The 14,795-nt window shown below is 42.1% G+C and overlaps 1 protein-coding gene across 1 annotated transcript in view; it reads right to left on the bottom strand.

Moving 5' to 3' along the window:
* Window positions 1-541: 541 nt before the first annotated feature.
* Window positions 542-14,795, bottom strand: part of LOC146812899 (alpha-2-macroglobulin-like) — a 225,325-nt gene continuing 211,071 nt past the window's right edge. The window contains exons 30-36 of the mRNA XM_085619970.1: window positions 11,822-12,037; window positions 10,084-10,208; window positions 7,139-7,229; window positions 4,717-4,785; window positions 2,846-2,948; window positions 1,425-1,466; window positions 542-715 (exon numbers count right to left, since the gene is read on the bottom strand). Coding sequence (XP_085476096.1) covers window positions 690-715; window positions 1,425-1,466; window positions 2,846-2,948; window positions 4,717-4,785; window positions 7,139-7,229; window positions 10,084-10,208; window positions 11,822-12,037 — 672 coding nt within the window. The 3' untranslated portion in view covers window positions 542-689. The remainder of the gene's footprint in view (window positions 716-1,424; window positions 1,467-2,845; window positions 2,949-4,716; window positions 4,786-7,138; window positions 7,230-10,083; window positions 10,209-11,821; window positions 12,038-14,795) is intronic.

Genomic DNA, 14,795 nt, shown 5'->3' with positions numbered 1-14,795 from the left:
ACACAGAGACCCATGATCCATCTCACTCTCCAACTCTGCAGCACCATAAATGGCATAGAACAGTGAATGAAGAAACGTTTCACTAACAATGGCAGAGGACAATAATCAATTGACCCTTTCCAGCTCTACCAACATCAATGGCTGAGAATCATGACCCCCTAACTCTTCATCTGTTCAATAACAATGGAAAAGGACAATAATCAATCCACCTGCTCATGTGTGCCCAACATCGATGTCTGAGGACCATTCAACTCTTCATGCGTTCACTACCATTACTGACAGACAAACGTGATCAATGTAATTAATCATGTCATAATCCGGTTACCTTTTTAGCCTTTCATCCCTGGATGTAGGTGACACTCTGTAAACACTTTGAACATCAATAATATTAAGGAATTCATTGACATTATTTATCACTTATTTAGGTAAAAACACCAGTAATTAATTCTGTGAAATACACAAAAATCATTCAACGACCAAAGCACAACTAAAGAAAGGATGGGAAAGGGTCAAAATACAAGAAAAAATGCCTTAAGAGAACTCAGCAGCAGAACATCGTGCTTTATTGATACAGATGATTTGAGGTCCAGAAAGTGATTCTTCACCCCCTGCGGGTGTGTAGTATAGCCAGTACCACATGCATTTTTCAGGTGTTCCCTTTTGGTATTTCCCTCAATGCAAACTGAGCATCAGTGGTGGGTCTCCTTCACATGATCTAGAGGGAAGGCAAACATGTAATGGAAGGGAGAGTTATTTTATAGAGCATGGTTCTGTTTGTTGGCTATTCTATATTTTTGGCAGTTTTTCAAGTGTCATCTACTCCAGTTTATGAGAGAAAACCATCTGCAGACTAAAGAGTGCCATGAGCCTTGCAGCATGCCTAATCCCGAGACACTGCCATTCTGACCATATCAGCACTTCACTTCATGCTCGTCACTGGTTACGACTAGACAAGACTGAAAACTCTGTTCAAGTTTAGAGCCCTGATTATAAAAACTCTTCCAAGCAGGAATCCTAAACAAGATCTACAGACATCAATCAACCAGATGCCTGGGGGTGGCCTTTCAGAACATGCTTGTCATCAGACTTGTCAAATATATAATTTTCAGTGAAATACCTTTGCTTTCTAATGACTCCAATATCTAGAGATCCCTTCCCCTCCACTTTAGCATGCAAGAGGGCTTCTTTAAAACTTATCACAGGACTAAAACCCCTTTCATAGGCACATTTTGAGACAGCTTCATTTCTCACTTTTGCTAGAGAAGTCGTCTCCCTGAGTATCTCTGCCAACCCACACAGGTTTCCCACTCCACAGCTTAAAGACCTCTTGATTAAAAAGCCACTGAGGCATTATCAAAGTATTACACACCTAACTAGAGCATCACGGTCTCATGACTTATGTCAGACTTTATCCAATTGCATACCTGTACTGCAGGGAGAGCTGTAATCCTCCACAGCAAACTCATCTGAATGATTAAGGAAACAAAGAGAAGCAGGTCATATAATTTTGTTTCTAGATTCAGCATTTTGGGCTACTGTGCATTAAAAAAAGTTTTAGTAATTTCACCCACTACTTCCTGACACCTTAGAACTGAAACAGACTCAATTCAGATCTATCAATTCCTACCACTAGAGGGCAAATGGTATATTATCTGTTTCATCATGTAAATAATATGGACTTTATGGAGTTATACATCCCATATTCTATTTAGCTTTTGTAGGCTCACCCATTTTACCACTGGATAGAAAATAAAGCCATATTCTTTCAGTCCTATTGGAGAGTAACTCTTATTCTACAGGAGTGCAGAACATGAGCCTTGAGACAACAAAATGAATTTTCGGAGGAAGCATCTTTTAAGTTAAATTGCTTAATCAAGCAATGGGGGAGCATCCAACAGTCCTTTTACTCAGGGGTGTAATGCAGATCCCTGTAGCGTAGGGGACCCCTTAACCTGTCAAGGCCTCCCAAACGTTCAGGGGGCCCCTATTCAGCCCATGATCAATGACTATTTTTAAAATATGGTAGACCCAGGCCCCACTTCACGATCTGCAGGAGGAGGCATCATTTTGCGTTTGGTCAATGCATATACATTTAAGATCTGCCATCTTCCCTTCCTGCACAGGTCCAGAATTGCTAGATGTTTGGAAGTTTTATTTGTGACTAGTTTGTCAAACAATTTCAGTCCTCTCAGATGTCTCACCTCTCAGATCCCCTTCGCAAGTAAATACAATTGCCACTCACTTGATGGGTCATCAATAAACGCGTTAAAGGTACTAAATATAGATTAATGATTGATCAACAAAGGAGGGGCAATTTAGGAAAAGCAACTGAGAAGAAACAGTTCTGGGAAGATTCTAGACCTCTTTTGAAAGTATTTCCTTTCCAGATCCTGGGCTTCACATTTAAGAAGGTACAACTTGCCAGGGAAGTCCCCCTCAAGAAGGAGAACTATCCACTGGTCCCTATTGTGTGATAATGTGTCAGGGAGAGTCAGTTGATCATAACTAGAGTCTTGTCCGGACACTGCATCACAACACAATGAGTGGTGGGGTCCATGGAAATGATACCCCATGCCACCCAGAGCTTCTTTGAAATTAAAACATTCTTCAATCAGTCACCACCTGCCTTCAGAAAGTTCCTACACTAAGAACTTTTCATACTGGTAAATTAGCATTGTGTATCTAAAAGTCAATTATCCCTGTATCTGGTAACATCCTTTAACTTTCTTATGGAGGTCATTTGCATAAAACAAGCTCTTCATGCATTCAGCATCTTGCTTCCCACACAAAAAGGTAATTAATGGTACCCTAAAGCCAAAGCCGGAGAAATAATAAAGTAATCTACCTGTTTCATAGTAATCCGTTACTGTGACCATAGCTGGTTTCCTGTGTCTCACTTCAAAGTCTTGCTCAACTGAGAACCAAAAGGATATGGTAGCATTGGAGACCTACAGAAGACACAATGGACACCAGCATAATACTGCTGCCTTTGGAGTCAGTTTTTTCTTTTTCATTTCATAACGCTTGATTTTGCAGTGACTACATAAGATTTTGGAAGCTACAGCAGAAACCAAATAGATGAAATTAGAATGGGTAGTATAGGGAGTTAGCTTTGCCATTCTACCAGATGTCATGTGCAGTCCCATTTGGTCTGGGCATTTAAAAGTATAGTGAGACAAACTGAGTAAAGCAAGGCCTACACGTGACACTGATCTGGATGCTCATAAAGCCTGAATTTACTGTGGTTATAACTTATTACATATGTTCTGCAGTTAAATTAATATGAAACTATTGTGGCTCACAGAGGATCATTCCTTTCTTGCCTATAAAAACTCTTGCATGAGATTTCAAGGGATATTCACCTTGTAACATAAAGTTTGGGTGAAATGTAATTGAGCAGTGGTCTAATGATGAAACCCACCCATGATAAGGTGTACTGATGTGAGAGAAGCACAGGAGCAGTGTGTTATGTTTTTAAAGTAATTTACCTGAAGTTGAAATATATGATTAAACCAAACTCTTAGGATGTTAATACAGAGTTTGGTGACCACACAGCATCCACCAAATAAATGACAGATGCCCCATCCGCAAAAACATGTACTTCTCCCACCCAATTTAGAGGTGTATAAACTGTTTGGCTTTCGACAGCCGTGCCCCATGTGGATCTGGCTTTGAAAGAACAAAGCAAATACAAGGAGATGATGGATGGAGCACTGAAACTTTTCACATTCTCCCTCCCCCCCCCGGTGACAGATCTGGGTTGAATCCATCATTCTTCTTGGCTCATTTTGTCACCCCAGTTCAGACCCAGCCATATGCAAATAAGTCATGATCCTGTTCCTTATGGGAACAATCCAGCTTGAACTTCCAAGCCAGGTCTTCCCTGGCCCCGAAACATGCATCCTGGGACTGGTTTCTGGGTAACACCCCTTAACAGCCAGGCTAGCATAAATCCAGTGGCAAAGTGAGCAAGGGACTGTTCCCATGAGAAACAGAGTCAAGACGGATTTTCATATGGCTGGGTCTGAACTGGGGTGGCGAAGTGAGGTAAAGAACGATGATGGATTAAACCCAGATCTGTGACTGGGGGTGAGTTTATGAAAAGTTTCAGCATTCCATTCATCATCTCCTTGTATTTGCTATGTTCGCCTTGATCTGGCTTTGGAAGTCACTAGGTATCAGTATTAGCTGCCCTACCCTGGGAGAGGTTAGAGTCACAAGATTGCCCTGCCTGAGTCCGCCATGTTGTAAAACTATTAATGGTCCCAATTCATGGAGACAAACATCCACCAGAACAATTGATATATTTTTGTTGAAAAACTACTCCCCACTTTGCAGAATGGTAAAAAAATATATAACACCTGTTCTGCAAAGTTTTCTGCCTTCAGTGCAGCTACTGTGCCAGGCACTGTACTGATGGGTTTAGAGAGCCTTAGTGAGCAGGCAGGCATTACTTAATTTGGTGGATGGTCCTCCACTAGGGTAATCTAGCCATGTCCATGGCTAGATTACCCTAGTGGAGGACCTAAAAGGACTGATATTTATTTTCTTCTGGTTCCATGTCTGTTATTACATTAATTCTGTTCTAAATAGTGTTCATAAAGATAAAGACAACAAGGTTTTGTGGCTATCTACTCATATGTTTTCTTGACAGTAAAATATGAATATATGCTCTTGGTTGCCAGTCTCTAGGTTGCAGAACTGAAAAATACTTACATGTTCCAGATAAATAATGACATTGTTAGGGTGGACCTCTGTATGTCCAATGCCCGGCCAGATGTTCAGCTAGAAGCAAATAGTACAGAAGGAAACTTGGTGACAAAAATGAATTCCAAATTCAGAACAAGAAACGACATGACCTCTCAGAGAACATCACAAACGTATGAGATTGTTTAGTTACTGTAATTATTATTGCTAACTCAAGGGTGGGTTTATTGGATTTGATGACTGATAATGTGTTAAATGTAAATGTGCTGTGCTTTTTTACATAATATCTGATATTGGCCCTTGGCTTTTTCTGATGCCACCCAATTTTCAAATACAGAGCGTCTGAGGATCTGGAAGTCAGAATGATGTGCCAAGATCACCCACTTATGATGACGTGGGAAACTCAGCATTCAAATTCAAATTTCAGATTTTATGTTCTATAAATAAGATATTACAGCCCATATGTACCATAGGATAGCATAGAAAGAGACCTAAAATGATGCACCATGCAAAGCCTACTTTCCAATTGCATGCATTTTAAAGCAAGATATGACAGTTGGTGAAAATGTCATTGAGCTGCTACTATCTTAGACACAGGCATAACAGCACAGTGGAAAATAAGACATCAACACCTTAAAAAGAAGAAACGCATTAGCATCAATATCATACTTGCAAAACACAAACACAGGAGCAATTAGAAACTAATGCAAATAAAAGACATAAACGGTGACAGTGAAAGTGACACACTAAGACAAGATAGTGACTTATCTTGCTCTTCAAGTGACCGCAGAGCTACCTGCCTCATAAAAGCTCCTCATGGAGTACCATGCACTATTACGTGTATGTGATGCCCAGCTTATTATGGTATTCCATGACGAGCTAAGCATCACACAGGGCATCTTCCCTGACCCTGTGAAGCTGTGATGGATCAACTCTCGGCATATCAAATCTGGATGGAGATGTGCAAGCACAACAGCTTTGTCATTCTTGATCCTTGCCAATAGGGCTCTTAATAATTAGATGATGTGTACACTCAGAGATCATATATTTAAGCTGTCTGCCCCAAATATGGACCACTATGTATAATGTTGTCTCTTTCTGCAGCTTACATTCTCAGGCTGCTTGCTATCATAGAAAGCCTTCTCCGCTATAATTCTAAAAACCTGTATGAAACTGAACTTGGCATACTTTCTTTTCTCAGAGTTACCTTCTCTGCATACCTTCTATTTCTGAGTTTCGCCCCTTCTCAGTCTCATGCCTGCCTGCCTCAAACCTTCTTATTATAATCCGTAACTGGCTGATACATCATTTCATAGAGCATAACCACTCCTTTTTAAAGCCCTCGTTCTGTAATCCAACATAACCTAATCACCAACAGCCCATCAATCAATATTAGCAGTCACTGCTCATTCATTCTTAATAACAATGAATGAGAAGATATTTTGCCTAAACTCTCAAACTTCAGTTCTGCTATAGATCTCATCAATTTCTGCACATCCTTCCCTATTCAAGTGATCTTGCGACGCAACATTATCCTCTTAACTAAAGGTATAACATTTGGATTCGCATTTGCTCGTGCCTTTTTCCCTCAGTTATGCATTAATTGTATCTTTTCAAATGGCAACTTCATATTAAAGTGGATTTGCAACATGAAGGACCAATTTTCTGTTTAAGATATCTGTCTCATCACCCAGTCGTCTTGATCCTAAGGTGTGTTCAAGAGCATCAATTCTTCCCTATTCAAAAAACTACAACACAAATTCTTTAAAATTTTACAGGTAAAAAAGCTGCTGGTTTGAGTGGGGTTTACTTGTTTTGAATGCTCTCCATTGGCTTTCAGCCAGAGAAAGATGCCAATTTAAAGTCCTGATGTTAATCTTTAAAATCTTCCACAACCCTCTAAAGTACCTTTCTGAACTCTAGTACATTTACTTTACCCTTTGTCCTTGCACACCCATCTCTCCAGTGCAATATTAGAGGCCTTACAAAAATGCAAAATTAGCTAATAAATATATAAGATTCTCAACTGAGTGAGAAACATTAGATTAATAACAGAGGAGGAATCAAGGCTAAAAGATCAAATTAAGAACCACAATGTAATAATACTGACTGAAACCTATAGATGCTGAATCCCAGTTTAGACACAGGAACATGAAAGAATTGGACATAAAAGAAACAGGAACCCTCGTATAATAATACAGCACCTTTCCAAAATGTGTGTGGATATGCAAACACAGTATCTGCCCCTGGCATCTCCCCTGGCGCCTGGCATCTCCCTGTGTTTGGTATGATCAGATAATAATGCCAACTTAAAAGACTCCCTAGCTATTCATGTGTTGGAATGCGGTGATTCTGAACTCACTACCACAAAAGACTCTACAACCATCATTAAAAAACAATAGTGAACATAAAACTGGTATTGAAAGGTTACCTTTTTCAGTGTAGACTTTACAGGGATGAAGCCAGAGGGCATTTTCACATCCACAAAAGCCATATTTGAGGATGGACGTCTACCGATGTAACTGGAAGGAACATTGAAAGTGAGAGGGGTTTTACTGCAGAAGGGAAATCGACAGCATAGCAGACAGATCAGGCAACTCATACAGTGGAAAAGAAGGTGTGTCTATTGCTGTGACAGCAAATAGCCAAGAACTGAATTGGACAGAATCCCATTTACTGGTCATGTTTGGTAAGACATTTGAAGGCCATAACACTTAAACCTCAGTTTTAGTTCACCAAATTTCACAATAAGATATTGCCTCTCTTCCAGTGTATGTGCAGACATTAGATACCACAGTGTATTGTAACACTGAATATAATCACATTTGTATACACGTGGGGTAAGGTGTGAGGTCATACGCTCTGCTAAGATGTGCTAGGGGTGTCTCTCTCCTCCTTTGTCTATGACATGCTATCATAGAGAGGAACAGAGTGGTCACACTGTCTGCAAGAGATACCAGTGGGGTGCCGCTCTCATTCTTTCACTATGATGTGCTACTATAGAGAGGGAGTGAGTGGTCACACTGTCTGCAAGATATACCAGTGGGGTGCCTCTCTCATTCTTTGTCCAAGACATGGTACCATAGAGAGGTCAGAGTGGTCACCCTGTCTGCAAAGAGATACCAGTGGGGTGCCGCTCTCATTCTTTGTCTATGACATGCTAACATAGAGAGGGACAGAGTGGTCACACTGTCTGCAAAGAGACACCAGTGGGGTGCCTCTCCAATTCTTTGTCTCCCATTCTTTGTCTATGACATGCTACTATAGAGAGAGACAGAGTGGTCACATTGTCTGCAAGAGATACCAGTGGTGTGCCTCTCTCATTCTCTGTCTTTGATGTGCTACCATAGAGAGAGAGACAGAGTGGTCACAGTGTCTGCAAGAGATACCAGTGGTGTGCCTCTCTCATTCTCTGTCTTAGATGTGCTACCATAGAGAGAGAGAGACAGAGTGGTCACACCTTCTGCAAGAGATACCAGTGGTGTGCCTCTCTCATGCTGTCTTTGATGTGCTACTGAGTGGTCACACTGTCTGCAAGAGATACCAATGGGGTGCCTCTCCCATTCTTTGTCTCCCATTCTTTTTCTATGATATGCTACTATAGAGAGAGGCAGAGTCGTCACACTGTCTGCAAGAGATACCAGTGGTGTGCCTATCATTCTCTGTCTTTGATGTGCTACCATAGAAAGAGAGACAGAGTGGTCACAGTGTCTGCAAGAGATACCAGTGGTGTGCCTCTCTCATTCTCTGTCTTAGATGTGCTACCATAGAGAGAGAGAGAGACAGAGTGGCCACACCTTCTGCAAGAGATACCAGTGGTGTGTCTCTCTCATTCTGTCTTTGATGTTCTACCATAGAGAGGAACATAGTGGTCCCACTGTCTGCAAGAGATACCAGTGGGGTGCCTCGCTCATTCTTTATCTATGACATGCTACTATAGAGAGAGACAGAGTGGTCACACTGTGTGCAAAGAGATACCAGAGGGGCTACTCTGTCATTCTTTGTCTATGGCATGCTACCATAGAGAGGGACAGAGTGGTCAGACTGTTTGCAAGAGAAACCAGTGGGGTGACTCTCTCATTCTTTATTCATGAAGTGGTACCATAGAGAGAGACACAGTGGTTACACAGTGTGCAAAGAGATACCAGTGGGGTGCCTTTCATTCTTTGTTTTGACATGCTAACATAGAGAGGGACAGAGTGGCCACATACTCTGCTAGGATATTCCAGCAGAAGGTCAGACCCTACTTCTTCTGCACTCATGGGGTTTTACCACAGAAAAAGGCCACAGGTGCCATGCTATAAAAATTCCAGAAGAAGCTGACTAACTCTTCTCTGATATTAAAATATCGGAACCTTGAGAGCACCTTTAAAGATAATGGAGCAATAGCAGTCTATAAACATTGGTACAGGCCAGCTGCTTTCAACATTACAATGTCCTAATCCACAGCCTCTACCTTTCTCTTTTCCCTGTCCCTTCAGGATGTGTGGATTGGACAGGGGAAGACAGAGGTTGAGGCTGTGGACCGGGGCACACAGGAACCTTGCCATGTCCTCCTCCCGTATCTCACGGTGCCATTGAAAAAAAGCTTGGTTGAGCCCAGGAGAAATCAAGGATGGACTTCCACCTTCTGTTACAGCTGTTGCTGTGTTTGTTCAACAGGTAATGGAAATGGAACTGTGTACAGCTGTAATTGCTGAACATTCACAGCAATACAGTTAGGGGTATATTTACAAGTGAAGTGGTGGAGCGCAGCGGTAGCCTTGTTGGCTTAACACCACTCTCCGCCACTTCTGAAATGCAGTGCTGCCCCTTGCACTTTAGAAATGCTTTTATTATCATTATTATTATTTAAGAGAATATGGCACAGCCCTGCATTTCTTCCTACGCAGGCGCTAATTACAGCTACTTAGCGCCAACGCAGGTGCCCTTGCACTACTGGTGCCTGCATAGAGGGGAGGGATTGTTTATGTGTAAGAAGGCATCCCTTCACACACAAAAACAATCTGAATTTGTTACCTTCTCAAATTGCTAAGTTGACTCACCACCATCTATCAGGTCGGCAGTCTGCAGAGTGGACTCAGTGCCACCAGTATGGCCCTCAAAAGCAGCAAAGAGGACTCAATACCACCTGTCAAATCCTCAAACTCTAACCTGGAAATAGTACCACCTGTCAGGTAGTCAATCTGCAAAGTGGACTCGAAGCCTGAAGCACCACAGAACACTGTGTTTTGTTAGGAAACGGAGATGACCCTGAGGAAACTACCCCTGACCTTGGGATTGCATTGCTATCCTTCAGAATGAAGATCACGCTATGAATGTTCTTACTCATGTAAAATTGTAACCTACCCCAAAACAAGACCAACTCAAACGTACCTGACGTTTACATGGACTTCAAAGGTCTTCTCAGACTTCTGGTTGCAGATATCAGGTACAGTCCAAACATGTAGATCAAATGGAGCGTCTCCAGTTGGATGTGGAACATTGTATCGGAGGGTGGACTGTAAGACAATTACAGAAAGTTGCTATGTCTTTTTGTCTACTTTGTGTCCTGTTGTCAGTTGCTTTAGGCAAATCATTCCTTTGGTGAGCTTCTCCTGTCTCTAAAATCTTTCATCTGGGCATGTGCCTATTTCTGACTGCCTAACACATTGAGATCTAAAATATTGCCTTTTGACCCTCGTGTCATTAAATCATTCTCTGTTTCCTAGGGGGCTGGAAACCCACAGTAAAGCACAACTTTACAAGTACAAACTTATTAAACAGGCCAGTTTCACATATAAAAAAAGCTAAATAAAAATAGTGGATTCATTGCCCTTGCTAGTCTGCACCAATATCCTTCTTCTAGGCTTCTCCTTATACAGAACTTTTTGAATCTTCTTCTTTTATCCTCATCCTTCTAAATTATCCTTCTTCATCCTACTCCATCCTCATCCCTTCATCCCTTCCTTACACTCAACCTCTACAAACACCCCATCGGGCCAACTGTAACACTGTTGGCTACCAGTGTGACAATCATTTTTGGCACCTCCCCCATGACCTTCTGCTTGGATTCCCTCATGACCATCATGCAAAAGTGCTCCTCATCTCTACATAGACAGTCTCTCACATCATTTTAATTTGTTTTAGCACTGTCTGACTTTACCAATAAGAATCTATATCTACCCAAACAAACCATTTTCAGCAACATCAGAATAGAGAATGAAAGACTGGGGGCGGGCGTAATATAACGCCCTAACCTATTTTATGCAATTTGCATGCAGCTCTTTGATTACCATTTGTAACAGGCACTGTTCTATATTAAGGTTGTATATTATGAACTGCAGTGACAAAAGGGTATCTGTGACAAAATCTGTAATCCACTCATCTATCCACATAAAATACAGATCCGTTCTCTGCACGGTACACGTTCTTTGCAGCAGGCATATTGACCCCCTGCACTACTTTATGCAAGTGAAGACTGCTACTAGACAAAACTCTGATCACTCCCGCTAACAGGAACATTAATCACAAGAGTTATCTTGACATTTTTATTGCTGCTTGAAAACCGGAAGCACAAGGAACTCTTCTGCAGGTGTTTTTAAATTATAAGTTATTGCTAAACATAGTGCCCCCCTTGAGATTAGCGTCCCCCTCCCCAGGTCAGCACCAGGAGCCGCTGCATCAGTCGCACTGCCATAAAGTTGACCTTGCACCCCATCACCAGTCTCTACCCTCATGCCGGTCTCCACCAAAGATCTTTCATCTTCCCTGCTTCTTCCTGACTTGTACTCATTAAATCCCTCTTGCGCTTTAGGCAGCAGCACTCAGACATGCACCTCGAAAAGGGCATGAATGGACAGTGCTAGATGCAAATCAGTTGGTTTTGCTGAAACCCACTCCATCTTTTTGACAATAGTTGAGAGCATCGGACACAGAATTGTTTTTTACAGAATGGCTACTTGTCTAACACTCTATGGGTGGTGCTGATGGTAAGAACAAATGTGTGCATTAAAACCTACCCTACCAAACTGTCAACATTGTTGCAATGATCCTTGTTGTTCCAGGACTTTTACCCAGAGTGCCCATGCTTACTTTTGCTCTCTTCCCTTTGTGCACATGGGAAATGACTCACCTGTGTGTAGACGCAGCCACTGCCCTTCACCTCCACATTATAGTCTCCGGGCACTTGTGAAAGCTTGGCACGCTGCAGCAGGAGCCTGTTACCATCATCTACGTGGAACTGGCTTGCGACTTTGGTTTCATGACTTACTGTCACAGAACTTTCTCCATTCTTCACGTGGGTGGCAGCACCATAAGTCGCGAGAGCATGGAGAGCCACTACAGTGTCCTGGAGTGAACAGAGAGTGCGGGAAAAGGTGGACAAAAAAGCAGTGATGAATAAAACAATTTAACAGTACATCCCTTTGTATAGATCAGTTGATGCTGGAGGTAGTAAATTGAAATAGCTGCAATCAAAGGAGAAAGGGCTATGGAGGATTGGGAGTCCGTAGTAAAGTCAGAGCACTCCTCACGTGAGAGGTACAACAGCACATTCTCCATAACAACAATGGGTGAGATGTGTGCATTCCTCCTAAGGAACACAGACGCGCATTTCAACAATGAACTCCGCATGCAGTTGTTATACTTAAGGATAACATGCAACCATCATTACCACTGGTCCTGCAAGTAGTGAGTGGGAAGAAATTGGGGAGAACCACGATGGGAGCACTATGAGAGGAGAGAGAAGAGAGGATCTATTGGTTAAAAACACTAAGCAGAAGGGAGAAGTGAGACCAGGCACGAGAGAGAGCAATGAGGTTTGACCATTGTAGATTTCAGTCGAAATGGAAAAGAAAAGTGGCGAGGAAAGAGAGTCCATGGAAATTATGAATAAAGGAGGATACCCACATAGAGACACCCACTACTCTATCCATGTAGAGATACCCTCCTAATGACAAACTTGACACAGTGACAAAACTGCCATTTGCAGCACTGGACTTTGAGTTTCACAACAAGACATGTATTTATCCAGTAGCACTGAGGGGCTGTAGACTGTTTATGTACATATATTTAAATAGAATGCGTAGATCACAGAAATGCATGGGTACACAAGAGCAATAAGAGTACAGTAGGTACGGAAGAGCCTCCTAAACAGAAGGAATCCTTATAGGCAATGGACAGTTACAAGAACAAGGTTTTATACATTTTGAGTTTCTGAATACATTATTTTCTAATGTGAAATAAATTCTGGCCTCAATGAAAGGCCATTAGATGACTGTTCTAGATAGAGATAAGGCAAATGCTGTTCCTGTTCCACCCAGGGACATAACTTTCACCTCCATGGTGACAGGGATGTATTCTGTCTCACCTCTATCTGTTCTTTAGTTTATGTTGGGAGTCATCTAGCATCAGGGTGGCTTTTGAATGAAGAAATAAGCCACCTTGATAACCCTTTGGGTATTAGCCAAACAAGATTCCCAAATAATCCTTTTTAGATTGTCCTCCCCATTTGTTTCTGCTTAGTTTTGATGGCTTTAAGACTCTGTGCTCTATGACAATGTTAAATAGTGTCACAACACTTGTTCTTTCCCCTTGGAACATTGACTATGCACTGGTTCCGTATAATTGGTAATTTAAGTTACAAGGAAGACCATGGTAGCTATTGCAGAAATGCTCCAGTGGTGTGGAAGGTAAATGCCATATGTGGCCTGCAGTGTTCATTGATGCCACCCATATTGTACTCTGGCAGCAGGAATGCTGGAGTAGTGTTAACATAGGGCTCTTGGCCTGGGCTAGGCATCTGGGAGGGGAAAAGAACAGTTGGCAACATAAATTGCAGCTTTCATAGTTCTTGCTTTTGAAATGGAGATACTGAATGGGGATGTGAAGAAATGAAATCACTGATGGTTAAACATTGTCTAGACTTTCTTCCTGTGCTCCTACCATGTGCAAAACAAAATCCAGCAATGACAGGAGGGAGGAATCCTCATCTTTATATGTATGTGGCAAGAAGAAAGAACAAAGCTCCTGCTGCCTGAAGGTGGCAAGGAATATCTAGGAAGTGCTGAAAAAGGAGGCAGAGGTTTTACAGGAAAGTCATAAGGATTGGTTGTAGATAATTCTCCAGTCACTGGGTAGTGCATAGGATAAGACTGGCACCTCAGTACTACCTCCCCAAATGTTCCTGGAACTAGAAAACAAATCTGAAGAAAAGAATACTGCCTGACTATGGAAAGAAAGAACCTGCAATGATTCCTTATTCCTACTGGCACTCAGGGACTGGAACCACTTACCAAGGGTTAAGTGGTCAGCCTCCGGTTGGGACTGCAGAGACTCAAAAGGCAGAAGGGGTCCCTGATTTCCAGCAGGCACAACATGATAATTTGGAAACTGAGAGACAGCTGCCTGGAGTAAGGCCTGCACCTAGAACCCTTATCAGAGGACCTTGAGGCTGTAGGAGTGGCTAGGAGGATATGTTCCAGCAGTAAGAAGAATCTGGAAAAATAATTCCACTTCGAAGGATTGAGATAAGTTGCCCAGGGATGGCACATCCTGGCATGCATGACTTCCAGGCTCATCCTGCTTATTGTTTTTTGTTCTGATGAGAAAAAATTCAGGGGAACCTTGCAGTGAAGCCATTTTGGCTAGTGAAGACGTGGCCAGCTACAGCTTGCAGTTTTACCCGATTGGAGAAGATGAAGAGCCAAAAAAGTGCCTACATTTAAATGTAAAAGTCAATTACTGGGATAAGCTGGAAAGTCTCACTCAGCGATGAAGTTGCCTTGATACCATCCAAAATCCTACTTTGCCCTGCTTGGAGCTTTTGGAGCCAAACTGAAGGCTTCAGCAGATGCTCAACAGCAATGTTTCTGCCTTTAAGGGACTCTTGCCAACTTCAGCTTTCTACATTGACCAGGGGAACTTTGAAAACCCCCAAATATTTTTACGTCCAGAGGTAAAAACCTTGACGGGTGCAACCTGCTTGACTTACCTGGTCTCCGCTTTATCAAAATCAGTTTGAAATTGCTCCTCCATCCTGGTAACCCTTAACTGTGTTTTTTAATCGACGCTTTGAGATTTTTGCTAGTTTTGCCTAAAAAATGTAA

This window comes from Triturus cristatus, chromosome 7, assembly GCF_964204655.1.
Source record: "Triturus cristatus chromosome 7, aTriCri1.1, whole genome shotgun sequence".
Classification (NCBI taxonomy): domain Eukaryota; kingdom Metazoa; phylum Chordata; class Amphibia; order Caudata; family Salamandridae; genus Triturus; species Triturus cristatus.
Note: the sequence above shows the minus strand (reverse complement) of the source record. Positions and strands in the feature narration are given on the sequence as shown.